The sequence below is a fragment of the Vulpes vulpes genome, chromosome 5, assembly GCF_048418805.1.
Source record: "Vulpes vulpes isolate BD-2025 chromosome 5, VulVul3, whole genome shotgun sequence".
Lineage (NCBI taxonomy): Eukaryota > Metazoa > Chordata > Mammalia > Carnivora > Canidae > Vulpes > Vulpes vulpes.
The window spans coordinates 54,324,092-54,339,897 of NC_132784.1; the positions used below are offsets into that span (position 1 = coordinate 54,324,092).

Below are 15,806 nucleotides of genomic sequence, written 5' to 3' on the forward strand. Positions count from 1 at the left end.
AAAAAAAGAAATCCATACCTAAGAGTTCATTTTCTATTGGTTGAGTGTGATATGGCTCCTTACTGTCACTGAGGGGTTTTCTCCTTGAATGCAGGGGTCTTCTTCCTCCTCCCCTCCCCTCTGTCCCAGGACGCTGAGGCTTAGGTGCAGTGGTAGGTGGTCGCCCCGCGGGCTGCCTATTGTTGGGAAGCTTGGGATGAAAACAAAGGCTTCCTTCTTTGTACTTTAATGTTCTCTTTCACTAGTGTTTAAAATTTTTAGAGTAAATGGATTATGTGTTTCTTTTTCTTCTCCTCCTCCTCGTTCCTCAGCTTTCAGTATGCCATGTGCTTCATTTCATTCTCTTGCCTTTTGATAAAGATAAAAGGCAAATTTGAGTAAAGTATACTAACTTTTATCATGGAATGCTTTTTTTATGGCTGTATTATAAATTCTTGAAAATAAAGGGTCTAATGGAAACACTTAATGAGAAAGTATAGGGGCTCTATCACATATACCTCCCCCCCCCTTTTTTAGTGAATAGACCGTTTAAACTAAATTAAGTAAAGGATATAAATTCTGTTGTTTCAGTTTTAATATTTCATGACTGATTTTATAGATGAAATTATATTTTACAATAAATAGGAAGAAGAATTTATACAGCCTGTTCTATTTGATGTGAAACAGCAAGTCCCATTTCTCTGCAGTTGTAAAGAAAATTCATTATAATGTCTTTAGTTGTAAGAGATGGTTTCATTGTGATTAGTTACATTGATAATAAAACAACCTTTTCAAATGGCATAAGATACCAAGGATCCTGTGCGTCTGCTTTTAATGGCATTGAACTTTTTCATTCTCTACTCAGTCTTCATTCCCCTTCTTTTATCCTGTTTTCCTGTTCCAATAAAAATTTTATTTCTTTAAAATAAATTTTAAAAAATTGGTAGAAATACTAACAAGCATTGATTTAAAAAAAATCCGTTGTGAAAGATATATTAAATTTTAACATTTTGTGTAAAATATTTCTGACTACAAAAAGCTGCATTTGTCAGAGATGGTTGATATAAGATTATCGTAAAATTAACTTTATTACTGAATCAATTTAATGTATTTGGAAAATAGTACTTGAAGTGTAGGAAGATTAAAAAAAAAAAAAAAAAGAAATAGCCAGGTAAGAAGGCTGAGCTACTTTTACAGTTTATCTTGCCCCATGGTTGGTTGTTTTATGTTGATTTTAATACATTTTCGTAAGTAGTGTTGGAAAGGTGGAACTCTTTGGTAATCAAAGGGATGATGGTCTTTTAGTATGGTTTTTTAGTGATTGTTTTAGCTCTACCATAGGTACCAAGCACATATTCTAATTTTTAACTTGCAGGCAAAAGTGAATTGGATATTGGAAATAAAACATGTTTCCCTAGAATAGAAGCAAAAATCTGTTCTGATTTGAGTGAGAATTTTTTTCTCTGTCAAATAGTTTTACTTTACTCCTACCCTTTGGGCTGGGGAGCACATAGTTGGGGCCTGCTTGTTCAGTGTGTCCCTGGACACTGGCCGGGGAAGGTTCTTTGTTGGGACTAAGCTAAACATGGTACATGAGATACTTTGGAGTTGGAACTTAATCAGGTATGAGGAGTCCTGTGGCCAGTGTCCCCTGGATCTTCTGAGCTTGCATGTGTCCTGCTAGGGGAAGGAGGGGGTCATGTGGCCTTTGGCCAATGCATGTGTTCACCATGTGAGCTGCCCCATTGGATTTCGCGACTGTTAGGAATGTAGGCTGCTAACATTTCAGAGTCTAGCTGGAAAGGAACTCATGGCTACCATTAGTTCTGGGGCAGGTTGCTCTCTGAGCAATCCCTGGGGCCTATACAAGTGAGTGTCTTCTTCCAAAATGAGCAGGTTTTTCAGGAACCATTAAGACATTCCTTTTATTCCATAAAAATCTAAATTTAAGACTCTTCCTCGTCTCTTTATTAGTTAGCTCTTTAATAACTCTTGACTTTGTTATATCAGTTTTTCATTGTAAGCTGTATCAGATCTGGTTTTGGTAGTGAAAGAGGTATAAATGTCAGTTGATTAAAGTTATAAAATCTTACAGAAGTTTGATAAGATTTCTGCTCTTGACATGCATATTGTACAATGTATTTCAGTGAACACGTACTGATCCCCTCTTGTGTACCTTAATCTTAATGTGCTAGCACAGAGGATTCTGTGGTTAAAGGTTAGAGCACATAAGAAAGGAAGTGTATAGAACATACACATAAAGGAGGGTGAAACTGAGCCATTGTTATTTTTGACAAGGTGGACAGAAGGGCATTCTATTAGTTCTCTGTCCCTATGTAACAAATTATGTTAAAACTCAGTGACTTAAAGAAACAAGCATCTGTTACTCCTGGTTCTGTGGATTGGGAAGGTTCTGGCTCCTGGTTTCTCCAGCAGTCAGGTTGTTATGGGGGCAGTGGTCATCGGCAGTCTGACTTGGTGCTGGAGTAGCTGCTCACCGGCTGGTAGGAGCCCTGTGTTCCTCTCCGGCCCATGATGGGAGCTTAGTCTCCTGCCCCACACAGAGGCTGCATGAATGTCCTCACAGCAGGCAGGCCAGAGAGGGGGCCCACAGAGAGCCTGTGCCTTTCATGACCTGCTCTCTGGAGTCAGACACCGTCACTTCCACTTACAAGCAGGTCAGTGAAGCCAGCCCACACAGAGGGGACAGAATGAGGTTTCTGTCCTTTGAAGGGAATGTCAGACAATCTGTGGACTCATTTTAAACTACCACAGGCCTTTTCCTGGGTGAGGAAATGGACATGCTTACCAACTTACTATGTAGGAATGCACTGTGGCCTGTTCTCTGGATAAGGACGTGGGTTTTACTGGACCGAAGTATTCATGCACTGGTCTGATGGTGCACAAACCATGACTGTGGATACATCCATTCCTAGTGGTAAAGCTGCCTCTGGTGTTATCTAGTGAATGGATTTTAGGGTGCTAAATTATACTCTATTGTCATGGAAGAATTCATTCAACTTAGAGCATTTTCATAGAAAATCGAGTTTTTTTTTTTTTTTATGTTGTGGTCTCTGTTACAAATTGTAACTCGAAAAATGGATTGGGTGATACTTTATTCATTTAGATGATAGCATAATGGTAAGTCTGGTTGGAAGTGGCAGGTAGAAGAGATCTGAGTAGTCCACTGGTTTCCATGTATTCCTGTCCCATTCACCTGTGACTTTTGCAGCTCATAATAGACTTGTAGGAAGTCTTACCTGCCTTACCCTGTCCTTCTGGGAGGAGAGAATACCTACTGTCAGATCTTAATGACTTCTGGAGTTCATCCTTTTTTGAACTCCCCAAAGGGAAAGGACAAAAGACCATTGGGAGTTTTTATATATGCATGTGTGTGCGCACCTGCCATGCTGCACTCACATGTCCCCTGCTGTGATTTTACTGTTGGCCTGGTGTCAACAGGTACTCACCTCACACTGCTTGCACTACTAACTGGGGTGAATGCAGGAGGGATGAAGGGTGAGGTGCCATGGAGTGGAAACAGGAGGGGTGGTTTCTAGCGTGGGTGGCTTTGTCACACCAGTGAGAGGTGTCTATGAGCATGTAAGAGAAAGGAGGAGCATGCATGAGCCAGTTGCTCGAGCTCACTTAACATGTGTCAGAATAGAGAAAAGGGATGAAGAGAGAAATAAAGATGAGTTTGGAACGGGTGAAGAGTACACCCTAAGTGAGGAACGTGAAGGGAGAGACTTCGGGCACTCTGCCCAGAGTAAAGAGCTTGTGAAATGGTTCAGTAATCACCCTTCTCCTGTATTTGTGAAGTTCTTTCTTTCAAAGACTGAAAGAAACTTCCTGTGAGCACTGGCCACCAGGTGTCATCAGAAGGCTGCTATTGATTTGTTTTATTTTGTTCTTAAAGAGTATATGAGTGTTTTAAAAAAAAGTACAGGAGTGTCTTGATTTCTCTCTTGCAACTTTTTAAAGAATTTTAAACCATGGCAGAGACTGTGTCAATTAGAGCAGGAACTTACTTTTATGACAGATTCTTGGTGAGGTAATAATTTATAGGTGAAATTGAAGATGATAAAGTTACATGCAGCTTACTTGTTTCTTTCTTTCTTTCTTTCTTTCTTTCTTTCTTTCTTTCTTTCTTTCTTTCTTTTTTTCTTTTATTTATTTATTTTTATTTTTATTTATTTATGATAGTCACAGAGAGAGAGAGAGAGAGAGAGAGGCAGAGACACAGGCAGAGGGAGAAGCAGGCTCCATGCACCGAGAGCCCGATGTGGGATTCGATCCCAGGTCTCCAGGATTGCGCCCTGGGCCAAAGGCAGGCGCCAAACCGCTGCGCCACCCAGGGATCCCTCTTTCTTTCTTTTTTTAAGTCAGGGAACAACTGGTTGGGAATTTGGATAAGGAGATAAAGTGCATGGAATTACGTGTTTAAGAATCTTTGTGGCACAGTGAGGATATGTATTGAATGGTAATTAATGGATTTGTATAGGAAACATGCTTTCAGAAGATGGGTTTAATACTGTATCCCATTACTTTAGCATAGACCCCTCCTGGGTGTTCTGAGTCTTGAAACTTTACTCTGGGAGGATGTATGAGACTCATTTTCTTTCTCCACTGGTACCAGTATTTTGCGAAGAAACAGAGATTATTTCTTACTTACTGCTGTTTGGCAGTGAGTCCCTTACCTGTTCATTTGCTTTGTTTCTGAGAAAATTAAAGGTACTTTCTGGTTGGCTTTCCATAAATGTTTGTTGAGCGAATGAATGAAATTTGCCTCCTGAAAAATGAGCACTTAAACTGTCGTAGCTGGGTGAGTTGGATTCTCTCCCTCATCTCCATTGGCAGTTTGGTGCTTGTTCTCATAATCTTTCTGTTGAAGACTCTTTTGTTTAATTTACATTAGCATGAATGCTCTCACTTCTGTTTAATCCCCTTTAGATCACTTTAAGATATTTATTAAATCATTTTACTGACATCATTCTAGTTCTGGACCTTGTAACTTAAACTATTGGAAAACACTCTCTCTGCGTGTATAATTTTTCTACCTGTGGTGTGTCCTGCATATTGAAAAATTAATCATCCTAAAGTACTGCTGTGTTTTGGTGATTCCTCACTGGCACTACTGAATAAATTCCAACTTTCATTTCATAGCCTTGTGTGACATGGTCTTCGGTTGACCCCCTGCTTTTGTATAGTAGAAAATCAGCACTGTGGCTTTCTGGACTGCAGGCAGCAGTCTTGCGTGCTTGCATTGCGGGTGTTGTGTGGCTTTGCCTAATCCCTTTCTTCTACTTGAGTTGTTTCACTGCTGCTACCTGCTCTGTCAAAAAAAGAAAAAAGTAGTTTCAATTTCCTCAAGCTGTAGCTCATATGATATTTCTGCTATTTGGCCAGATACTCTGCTTGGAAGTATGATTCCTTGCTCATTGATACAGCTGTAGATCTTAGTTCCTGTCACACATGTTCATATGTGGCCTTGTATTAGAGTTCCTTTGTGTGTATGTGACATGGCTCATAACAGAACAAGAGCCTGGTGAGGGCAAAGAACACATCTGTAGCACGATAGTTCCCTTCACGCGGTATATATTTGTTGAATGTTTGTTCTTTCTTGATAAAATAAGATGTTGAATTATTTCATTACTTTAAAAAATCAGTTGGGTAGTAACAAGTGTAGAAATATTTCTCCTTTTGTTTTAAAATTTTGGAGGCATTCTATAGAAGATAAAGGATTTCGTTATTTTGCGTGTACACATTAATGCAGTGGTCACTCTTTTGTCTCAAAAATGTATTAGTAGGTGCCATCATTAGAACATTCATTCTGCTTAGGTGTGTGTGAGTTGGTGGTTGTTCTATGTTTTAAACCATGGCAGAGACTTCTAAAGATGAAACTCCTGCTAGTGTCCACAGTGAAGGTAGTAGAGTAGTATGCCATAGCAGTGTTGGAAGAGTAAGAGATGGCTGGAGTCATCATTGAAAGGAAGAGAATTGGGGATCCCTGGGTGACTCAGCGGTTTAACGCTACCTTCAGCCTAAGGCATGATCTTGAAGTCCCGGGATCAAGTCCCACATTGGGCTCCTTGCATCCATGCTTCTCCCTCTGCCTGCGTCTCCATCCTGCTTCTTCCTGCCTGCATCTCTGCCTCTCTCTCTCTCTCTCTCTCTCTCTGTCTCTCATGAGTAAATAAATAAAAATTTTGAAAAAAAAAAGATAGAGAATTCACACCATTTTAGACAAAACATTAAAAAGAACATAAGTTATGCTATGGACATTTTCAAACATGTACATATACAGGCCTATACAAAAGGTGATAGAATAGTATATTGAATTTCCATGTAACTGTCACTCAGCATTAATCTTTATCACCACATAGCCTTCACTGTGTCCCTCTGCTCAACTCTTTTGAGGTATACCTCAGATATTTTTCATTTTACCTATAAATACTCAGAGAAGAGACATTTTTTTTTTTTGTATGGAAGAGACATTTTTTTTTATAGCACAAGGAAATATTTGCTTATTCTAGTACCTTATATGTGCTTGGAATTGTTCTAGGCTCTTGGGATATAAAGGTGGATAAAATAAACCATGCCCTTACTTTCTAGCATGGGAAGACAAAAATAAACCAGACATATAAATAACCAGAACAGGAAAAAATTGATTTCATCAAAATTTAAAACTTTTGCTTATCAAAAGACATTAATAAAGTGAAAAGGAAGAAAATATTTGTGAAACTATGTATCTGACAAGTGATTTATATTCAGAACACATAAACATCTCCTCCAGCTCAATAATAAAATAGACAACCTGTGTAAGAAGTGGGCAAAAGGTTAACAAACATTTCATAAAACACATAACAAAGTATTTATCACCATCACTAGCTGTCAGGGAAATGCAGATTAAAGCCATACACACCTACCAGAATGACTTAAATTGCAAAGACTGACAGCATCAAATATTGGCGAGAATGTATGGATTAGTCAAAATGCTTGACATTGCTGGTGCCTGTGTAGAACAGCACAGCCACTTTGAAAATCAGTCAGATCATTTCTCATAAAGCTATCATACACCTCTGCTCCTGTAGTTCAGTATTACTATGCTTAGGTGTTTGCACAAAAGGAATGAAAATATATGTCTATAAAAAGACTTTGCAAAGAATATTCATAGTGGCTTTATCATAATAGCCAAAGAGGAGGAAACCGCTCAGGTGTCCATCGACGGAATTGTGGTATATCCATACAACAGAATACTGCTCAGCACCAAAGTGGAACACATGCACTGTTAATACACGCAATAAAGACATTGTATTGAGCAAAGGAGGCAGACCTTCCTTTCCCCCAAAAGGCCTGTTGTCCTATTCCACTTCTATGAACTTCAGGGCAGGCAAGACTAATTCATTGCAGAAGAATACTGGGCAGTGGTTGTCTCAGGGAGGGGGAGTTACCAAGGAGTGAGTGTGAGGGGCAGGAGAAGAATTTTATAAGAAGATGGCATGTTCTCTATTTTGATAGGGACATCCATGAGGGGCCCCTTGCAGGTCTCTGAACTGTTCTTTTTTGGTGCTTCTCCCTTCTCTGACTCTACCCGACAGACTCTAGCTGTCCCTTGACTCTGTTGGGAGACCCCTGGGCTCTGAATGAGATCCCCATTGCTGTGCTGTGGCCTGGGTCTTTTCTCCAGGCTGGAAGCTGGGACTTCTCTTATTTGCATCTCATCTCTGATCACTGTCCTTTCTTTCCTTTTTTTTTTTTTTTTAAAATTTTTAAAGATTTTATTTGTTTATTGATGAGAGGTAGAGAGAGAGGCAGAGACATAGGCAGAGGGAGAAGCAGGCTCCCCACGGGGAAGCAGGACTCTATCCCATGACCCTGGGATCAAGACCTGAGCCAAAGGCTGATGTTCAACCACTGAGCCACCCAGGTGCCCTGAATCCTTTAGTTTCTGATGTCCAAAGTGTTATGATGTTGTTTCATAGATTTTGTCTGTTTTTTTCTTTTTTAGTTGTCTAATGCAAGAGAGTAAATCCAGTCCCTGTGACTCTTTTTGACTAGAGGTGGATGTTCTGGATTGGGAAATATTTCTATTAAAAAAAAATGTCATATCCTTTACAGTGTAAGGCAGAGATTTTGTGTTCTTTGCTGTAGTTCTGGTATCTACAACCAAGAATACTGTTTTTGGGACAGATGCATGATTCATTCCCACCCCCCCTTTGCTCTTTAATTACGAATATTGACTAGCAGAACCAATACTTTATTTAAAGGAGCATTTTCTAAAGGGTTCTTTGGAACCTGTGGTCTCTTGATTCTTTATAAGTAATGAGTTCTGTAATGAAATTGGTTTGAGAAATGCTTATGTGCTGGGACATCCTGTGGTAAAGAAACTTTGGTTCAAACCAGAGTTGCCTAAAGGTATTTGACCAGGGGTATGTTTTTCCTGCCCAAACATCTATTAACCTCCTACTTAATTTATTTTCTGGATTGCATACTGGAGAAATGGTAAACCTCTTATAAGTGTGATGAAACTATGTACATTTATCTTTTTTTACTCTTTTACAGGAATGGTACACTCTGTTATTATAACACAGTACCTGGAATCCCTGGGTGGCGCAGTGGTTTGGCGCTTGCCTTTGGCCCAGGGCGTGATCCTGGAGACCCGGGATCGAATCCCACATCAGGCTCCCTGCATGGAGCCTGCTTCTCCCTCTGCCTGTGTCTCTGCCTGTGTCTCTGCCTCTTTCTCTCTCTCTCTCTCTCTCTCTCTCTCTCTCTCTCTGTGACTATCATAAATAAATAAAAAAAAATTATAACACAGTACCAAATACAAGATGTTTTTGTGTTTTAGATTATATATGTAAATTTAGAATTTTTAAGCAGCTTTGTTGAGATATTCACATATTATACATGTTATCCATTTGAACTATAATTTAATGGATTTATCTTCACAGACATGTGCAACCATCACCACAGTGAATTTTAGAACACGTTCCTCACCTCAGAAAGAAACCCTGTGTTCTTTAGCTTTCACCCCCTGTCTTGCTCCTCACCTAAGGAACCACTGGCCTGCTTTCTATATCTATAGATGTGCCGATTCTGAACATTTCCTGTGAAAGGAATCTTACGCTATGTAGTTTTTTGTAATTGGCTACTTTCACTTAGCATTTCTGAGGCAATGCAGACTGTGGTGAATGTCAGTACCTCATTCCTTTATGTGGCCAAAGTCCCATTGTGTGGATATGGATGTACCTTATTTTGTTTTTCCAATAAGTCTCTTGATGGACATTTGGGTTGTTTCCACCTCCTGGCTATTGTGAAGAATACTGCTGTAAACATTTGTGTACAAGTTTTTGCAAGGACATATGTTTTCACTTTTCTTGGGTGTATCCCTAGGAGTGCAATTGATGCTCTGCATGGTAACTCCACATTTGACCATTTGAGGAACCACTAGACTCTTCTCCAAAGTGGCGTCACCCTCTTCTGTCCCCACTAGCATTTTTGTGATTATCCTGACTTCTCCACGTTCTTACCAATACCTGTTATTAACTGACCTTTTGATTCTACCTGTTCTAATGAGTATGAAATGGTATTACATTATGGTTTTGATTTGCATTTTTCTAATGACAGCTGATATGGAGTATGTTTTCAAGTGCTTTTTGGCTGTTTATCTTCTTTGGAGAAATGTATAGTCAGTCCTTTTGCATTTAGAAATTGGCTCATCTTTTTATCATTGAGTTGTAAGAGTTCTCTATATGTTCTAGATTAAGTCCTGTGTCAGATATATGTAAAAAGTTTTTCCCATTTTGTCAGTTATTTTTTTCACTTTCTTGATTGTGGCCTTTGAAGCATACAGTCGTTTTGATAAAGCCCAATTTATCCATTTTTTCTTTTGTTGCTTTTGGTGTCACATAAATATATTTTGTTCCCCACTTTTCACAGAGTCAAAGGAACAGCCTTTATTTGGTTTGTCATTGTTATGAAAAAAGTAGTTAAAATAGTTAAAAGTAGTTCTCATTAGTTTTGAGGCCATAATATTTTATGGTTTTTTATTCACATCAAATCCAATGGCATTTGGCTGAAAATTCCAATCTTGGTGTAAAGTAAATGGAAAATGATATGTTTTAATTGAATTAAATAGCATAATGAAAAATAAAATCAATATTATTGATTTTAAAGCATTTTATTCAGTGAGATTCTTTTCTCTTCCCAAAATTTTCTTCATTAATCCTGCTCTCTTGCTGACATTTCTGTTTGTCATTAACCTTCAGATGGTACAGAATGGCTATTAGATGAGTAAACTGGTGATTGACAGTGGGAACAGGAGTGGCTTTTCATTGGTAGGAAAGTTTGAGCAGGAATAGTGATGTGTGATGAGAATGTGTATGTTGTTAATTAAGATATATTTAGAAAATAATGGTAAGTCTCTTTGCTGTAGGGGCAAAGGATGAAGCAGTTGTTATTTCCTTTTACACTGGAGCTTGGGCTTTGGTTGGGAGGCTGCAGAGGGGAAGGCCTGACTTCCTGGCTTGAGTCATAGCAGTTTTGTTTAATCTGTTTTACAGACAGGGGTTTGCTGAAATAAAATTTGAGAAGACGGTTTCTCCATTTAAAAAAAAAAAGTAAACTGAAATGTACTAGTAGAGAGAATTGACACATGGGAGTTTTTTTGCAAGCTGGTTGAGAACACTTCTTCAGTCAGAGATGCCATAGTCTTGCTTCCTGAGCCAACAGTGTGATGATGTGTGTTTCCCACATCTGACTTTGAACTTTTCATAAGGACTTGACACACAGCATCAAGTTCATCTCAATAAAAAGGAAATATTGAGGCTGTGATATTTTTTTCACTCAGCATGTCACTTTATGTTGACTTTTGGACAAAATATGTGCGTGTGTGTTCTCTATGTTGAGAGGTTTAATACCATGTTTATTTTGTGCACAGGTTATGAGTGCCAAGTGAGCTGCCCTGACATAAGCAACGTCACCGGTGCGTTATTAATGATGGATACTGAGAAGAAGCCGGAGAATGATGAGGATGAAAATATCAACAAAGAAGCAAAAGACTTGAGAAGTACTTCATCTCATGATGTTGATTGTGGGCCTGTATTTGACGTGATCCCAAATTCCTCAGAGAATACCACCAGCAAAAGAGGTTTTCCAGAATCCTCACACTTTGGCAGTGTCGCTGTGGTGGAAGACGGAAACAAACATGCTTCCAAACGAATGAAATTATCAGCTGAGGCAGAGCACCTGGAGCCTGAAGAACAAGGCATTCACAGGCTAGAAACTTCTGCAAGCATGGTCCCAGAAGGGCATATTCCGTTAGGTGAGACAGCGAGGGAGACCCTCCTGAATGAATGCCCAGATGGAGGCACGCATCTTCCCAATGCCTTCTCCCCTCCTTGCAGTCTTAGCACTGTGGATGCTGTTTCTCCGAAAATAGACACTGAAAAAAAATCTGCTCAGGAAATGGTTTCCCTTGATCCGGAAAGAGAATCTCCTTTCCCCCTGAAAGAGATCAGTGTTAGTTGTACCATTGGAAATGTAGATTCAGTTTTCAAGTGCAGCGTATGTGGTCATTTGTTTTCTTCTTGCCCTGATTTGGAAAAACATGCTGAATGTCATACGCAACAATCTATGGAACATACCTGCTGTCACTGTAGCCACAAAGCAGAGAGCAGTGCAGCATTGCATGTGCATGTCAGACAGACACATGGGCCACAGCAAGTCTTTTCTTGTGATCTCTGTGGCTTTCAGTGTGTGGAAGAAAACCTGTTGAATGCCCATTATCTCGGCAAAACGCATCTCCGACGTCAGAATCTTGCTGCTCGTGGAGGATTTGTACAGATCTTAACAAAACAGCCCTTCCCTAAGAAACCATGTGCCATGGGAACAAAAAATGTTCGCGTAAGACCAAGAGCTTCTAAACCAATAGCAAAGACAGGTGATTCAAAAGGATTACGAAATGTTGGAAGCAAATTTAAAGATTTCCGAGGAAACATTTCTAAGCAAAGTGGAAGTAGCAGTGAGCTGCTTGTTGAAATGATGCCATCCAGGAATACTTCATCAGAAAAAGTAGAGATCATCGAAGAAAACGTTACTTCCCTTGGCATAGCTCGAAACACTGAAAACCAGGATAAAAATAAAAAGTTAGGAGCTTTGGTCAGTTCAGAGGGTCTCCTAGAGAAATTTGAATCTACCAAAAATACCTTACAGGCAGCACACAGTGTCAGCGCAAGCTCAAGACCCAGACCCGAGCGAAACATCCTCACCTTGGGCAGTAGCTTCCGAAGACGGACTGGCACTTTTACCTTAAAAGGCCAGACCAAGAAAAGATTTAATCTCTTAGGAATTAGTAAAAGAGCAGCTAATGACACCCAGAGGATGTACATGAAACACTTTAGAACCCAGGTGAAGACAAGTGAGGCAGAGTCCGTGGCCAAACACGTGGAAACGAGTGGCAGTGTGGACAGTGTGTGTGTGGCTTCCTCAGAAAGTGCAGACCTGAAGCAGGACCAAAGAAGCTCCCATCAGGCGTGCTCCTTTAGCTCCGTGGTGGTGAGGCCAGCTGCCGATGGTCAGATGTGGACTTGTACAGATTGTGGTCAGGAGGCTACAAACAGGACAGAGCTGAAGACCCATGGGGAGAGGGCCCCCCCTGGAGAGGTGAAGCTTCACTGCCAGGCCTGTGACTTTTCCAGCACGTCGAGGAGGGACTTGGACAGGCATTCACATGACAGCCAGCACCAGCACGCTGCCGCTGGCCTCAGGTGTCAGTGCTGTTCGTTTATTTCTGAGGATGAACTAAGTCTCAGAGACCACATGAAGGAAAAGCACAAGATGGGTTTTCTTTGCACTCCCTGCAATCTATTCTTCTTGTCTGAGAAAGACCTGGAAGAACATGCAATGGCCGAGAAGCACGTTTGTTTACTGGTTCAACCAAAGACTTCTCAGTCCTTTAACAGTGATTTGGCTTTGCAGACCTTACCCTTAAGTTCTTTAGAATCTGAGAACATGAAAGATCAAATGAGCGAGTCAGGTAAAGCAGCTCAGGAGGAAGCAGGTAAGCCCAGGGTGAGCCATGGACACGAAGTAAGGCATTCAAGTAAGCCTCAGTTTCAGTGTAAGAAGTGTTTTTATAAAACGAGGTCCTCCACTGTTCTCACGAGACACATAAAGCTCCGGCATGGTCAGGACTACCACTTTCTTTGTAAAGCGTGTAATCTTTATTCGCTGAGCAAGGAGGGAATGGAGAAGCACATTAAGAGAAGCAAGCATCTTGAAAATGCCAAGAAAAACAACATTGGCTTAAGTTTTGAAGAGTGTATTGAAAGGGTGTGTATAGGTGCAAATGACAGAAAAGAGGAGCTTCACGTTTCTGGAAATGGAAGAATAGAAGGCCACATGGAAGGGGTGCAGTTGCAGGAGCCTTCCTGTCTTGAAAAGAGTGTACTGACTAGCAAGGAAGTGCCACAGCCTGGTGTAATGGCCAGGGAGGATGAAGTAGCTTTGACGGCTACTTCAAAGAGAGGGAGACCCAAAGGTAACATCTCTCGGACATGCTCTCACTGTGGTCTCTTGGCCTCCAGTATCACAAACCTGACTGTTCACATTCGACGGAAACACAGTCACCAGTATAGTTATTTATGCAAAGTGTGTAAGTATTATACCGTGACCAAGGGAGATATGGAACGTCATTGTGCCACTAAGAAACATAAAGGACGTGTAGAAATAGAAGCAAATGGCAAGCAAAGTTCAGATATCATTGTTGGCCCTGAAGGGGGTAACCTGGAAGCCTGCAGAAGGAATGTCATCTCAGCAGGTTCTGATGAACTTGCTAATAAGTCAGCTGAATCAGATACGTGCACCTCAGAAAAGCCAGGAGCAGAGCACGGAAATCCAAGTGAAGTGGAAGTTGAAAATGTATTTCATTCTACAGATGGGGAAGTCAACAGTCACCTGACTGATAAAAAGGAACAAATGTCTCTAGAACCAGAGGACCCTCCTCAGCAGGGGGATGCATGCTCCCAAAGAGATGGTGTGGGTACAGGTGATAATAAGTGTGTTCACTGTGACTTTAATGCTCACTCTTCTGCTTCTCTGGAACTGCACATAAAACGGAAACATACAAAAGAATTTGCTTTTTATTGCATGGCCTGCGATTACTATGCTGTGACTCGCCGAGAGATGACCAGACACGCGGCCACAGAGAAACACAAGATGAAAAGGCAGTCTTACTTAACCTCTTCTGACATAGAAGCAAGTTCTGCAGATGTATCCAAAAATATCATCATCCCAGAGGAGCAGCATCAACACAGTTCTGAAGAATATCAGATAATTTCAGACCAACCATCTGAAGAAATTCTGAGATCTAAAAATAATGCTGATGTTTGTGTTTTGGATGAGGATACTAGTCTAGATGTGTCTAAGATACTCCGTGCTCCCAACTCTGTAGAGATTGAGACTGAAGAAGAATCTAATCTCAGTGAAGATCATTCCTTCTGTGGAAATTTCCAACAGCCCCTGGCCAAGGATAAAGCTCTGAAACCTGAGGAGATGGTGTCCTTTAATATTTCCTCTAATTGTGGCTCCCCAAGCAGATTTCAGAATGAAAATTCAGGAAGCTCCACTTTGGATTATGAGGCAGTAGAGAGAGCCCGTGGCACGTTGAATGACACTGGTGATCCGAGCACGCCTAGTGAGAAAGATGCTGGGGAGGCGGGGGAGAATGCAGAGAAAGGCCTTGGCAGACCTGGTGTAGGGGGAAGGCATCTGGCTGAAAGCACCATGCCTGTTGTGATGACAGGGACAAGGCAGGAGCTGGACCTGGAAAGCAGTGGTCAGAACGAGGTTGGAAGTGTGCAGAATCCGGAGGATTTGAAAGATAGTGGTGAAGACCCAGTTATGGAGAACAAGGAAATTCTGATGAATTCCCAACATGAAACTAAAATTATTTTGGAAGAGGACGGTCCAGCTTCTGATAGCACAGTTGAAAGTAATGATGTCTATGAAACTATAATCAGTATTGATGACAGAGGACAGGCCATGTATAGTTTTGGCCGGTTTGATTCTTCTATAATAAGGATAAAGAACCCTGAAGATGGAGAATTGTTAGACCAGTCTGAAGAGGGTCTGATAACAACAGGGGTGAGAATCAGTGAATTGCCCTTGAAAGACTGTGCTCAAGGTATGAAAAAGAAGAAATCTGATGGTGGCTCCTTTGGGGAATCCACACGAATTCGTTGCGATGATTGTGGCTTCTTAGCAGATGGCTTGAGTGGACTGAATGTTCACATAGCCATGAAACACCCTACAAAGGAGAAACACTTCCATTGTTTACTGTGTGGAAAGTCATTCTATACTGAGAGCAACCTTCATCAGCATCTGGCCAGTGCTGGGCACATGAGGAATGAGCAGGCCAGTGTAGAGGAGCTTCCAGAGGGCGGGGCCACCTTTAAATGTGTCAAGTGTACGGAGCCCTTTGATTCAGAGCAGAATTTATTTCTGCATATTAAAGGCCAGCATGAAGAACTGCTCCGCGAGGTGAACAAGTACATAGTGGAAGACACTGAGCAAATCAACCGCGAGAGGGAAGAAAATCAGGGCAATGTTTGCAAGTACTGCGGGAAGATGTGTCGAAGTAGCAACTCGATGGCATTTCTAGCGCACATTCGCACTCATACAGGTACGTACCCATCCGCAAACCTGCATTCACCTGTAAACTGCAGGAGGAGGGTAAAGTTGGGATCTGGAGTCCATGCTGCATTTGCTCATTGTCCATCACCCTGGCTCACATGACCCGCTGTGTGGCACTCTGGGCATCGGCC

The 15,806-nt window shown here is 41.0% G+C and overlaps 1 protein-coding gene across 2 annotated transcripts in view; it reads left to right on the forward strand.

Moving 5' to 3' along the window:
- Positions 1 to 15,806, forward strand: part of ZNF407 (zinc finger protein 407) — a 446,836-nt gene that overhangs the window by 18,347 nt on the left and 412,683 nt on the right. For both annotated transcript variants that reach the window (XM_025997752.2, XM_025997753.2), the window contains exon 2: positions 10,922 to 15,664. In XM_025997752.2, coding sequence (XP_025853537.2) covers positions 10,978 to 15,664 — 4,687 coding nt within the window. In that variant the 5' untranslated portion in view covers positions 10,922 to 10,977. The remainder of the gene's footprint in view (positions 1 to 10,921; positions 15,665 to 15,806) is intronic.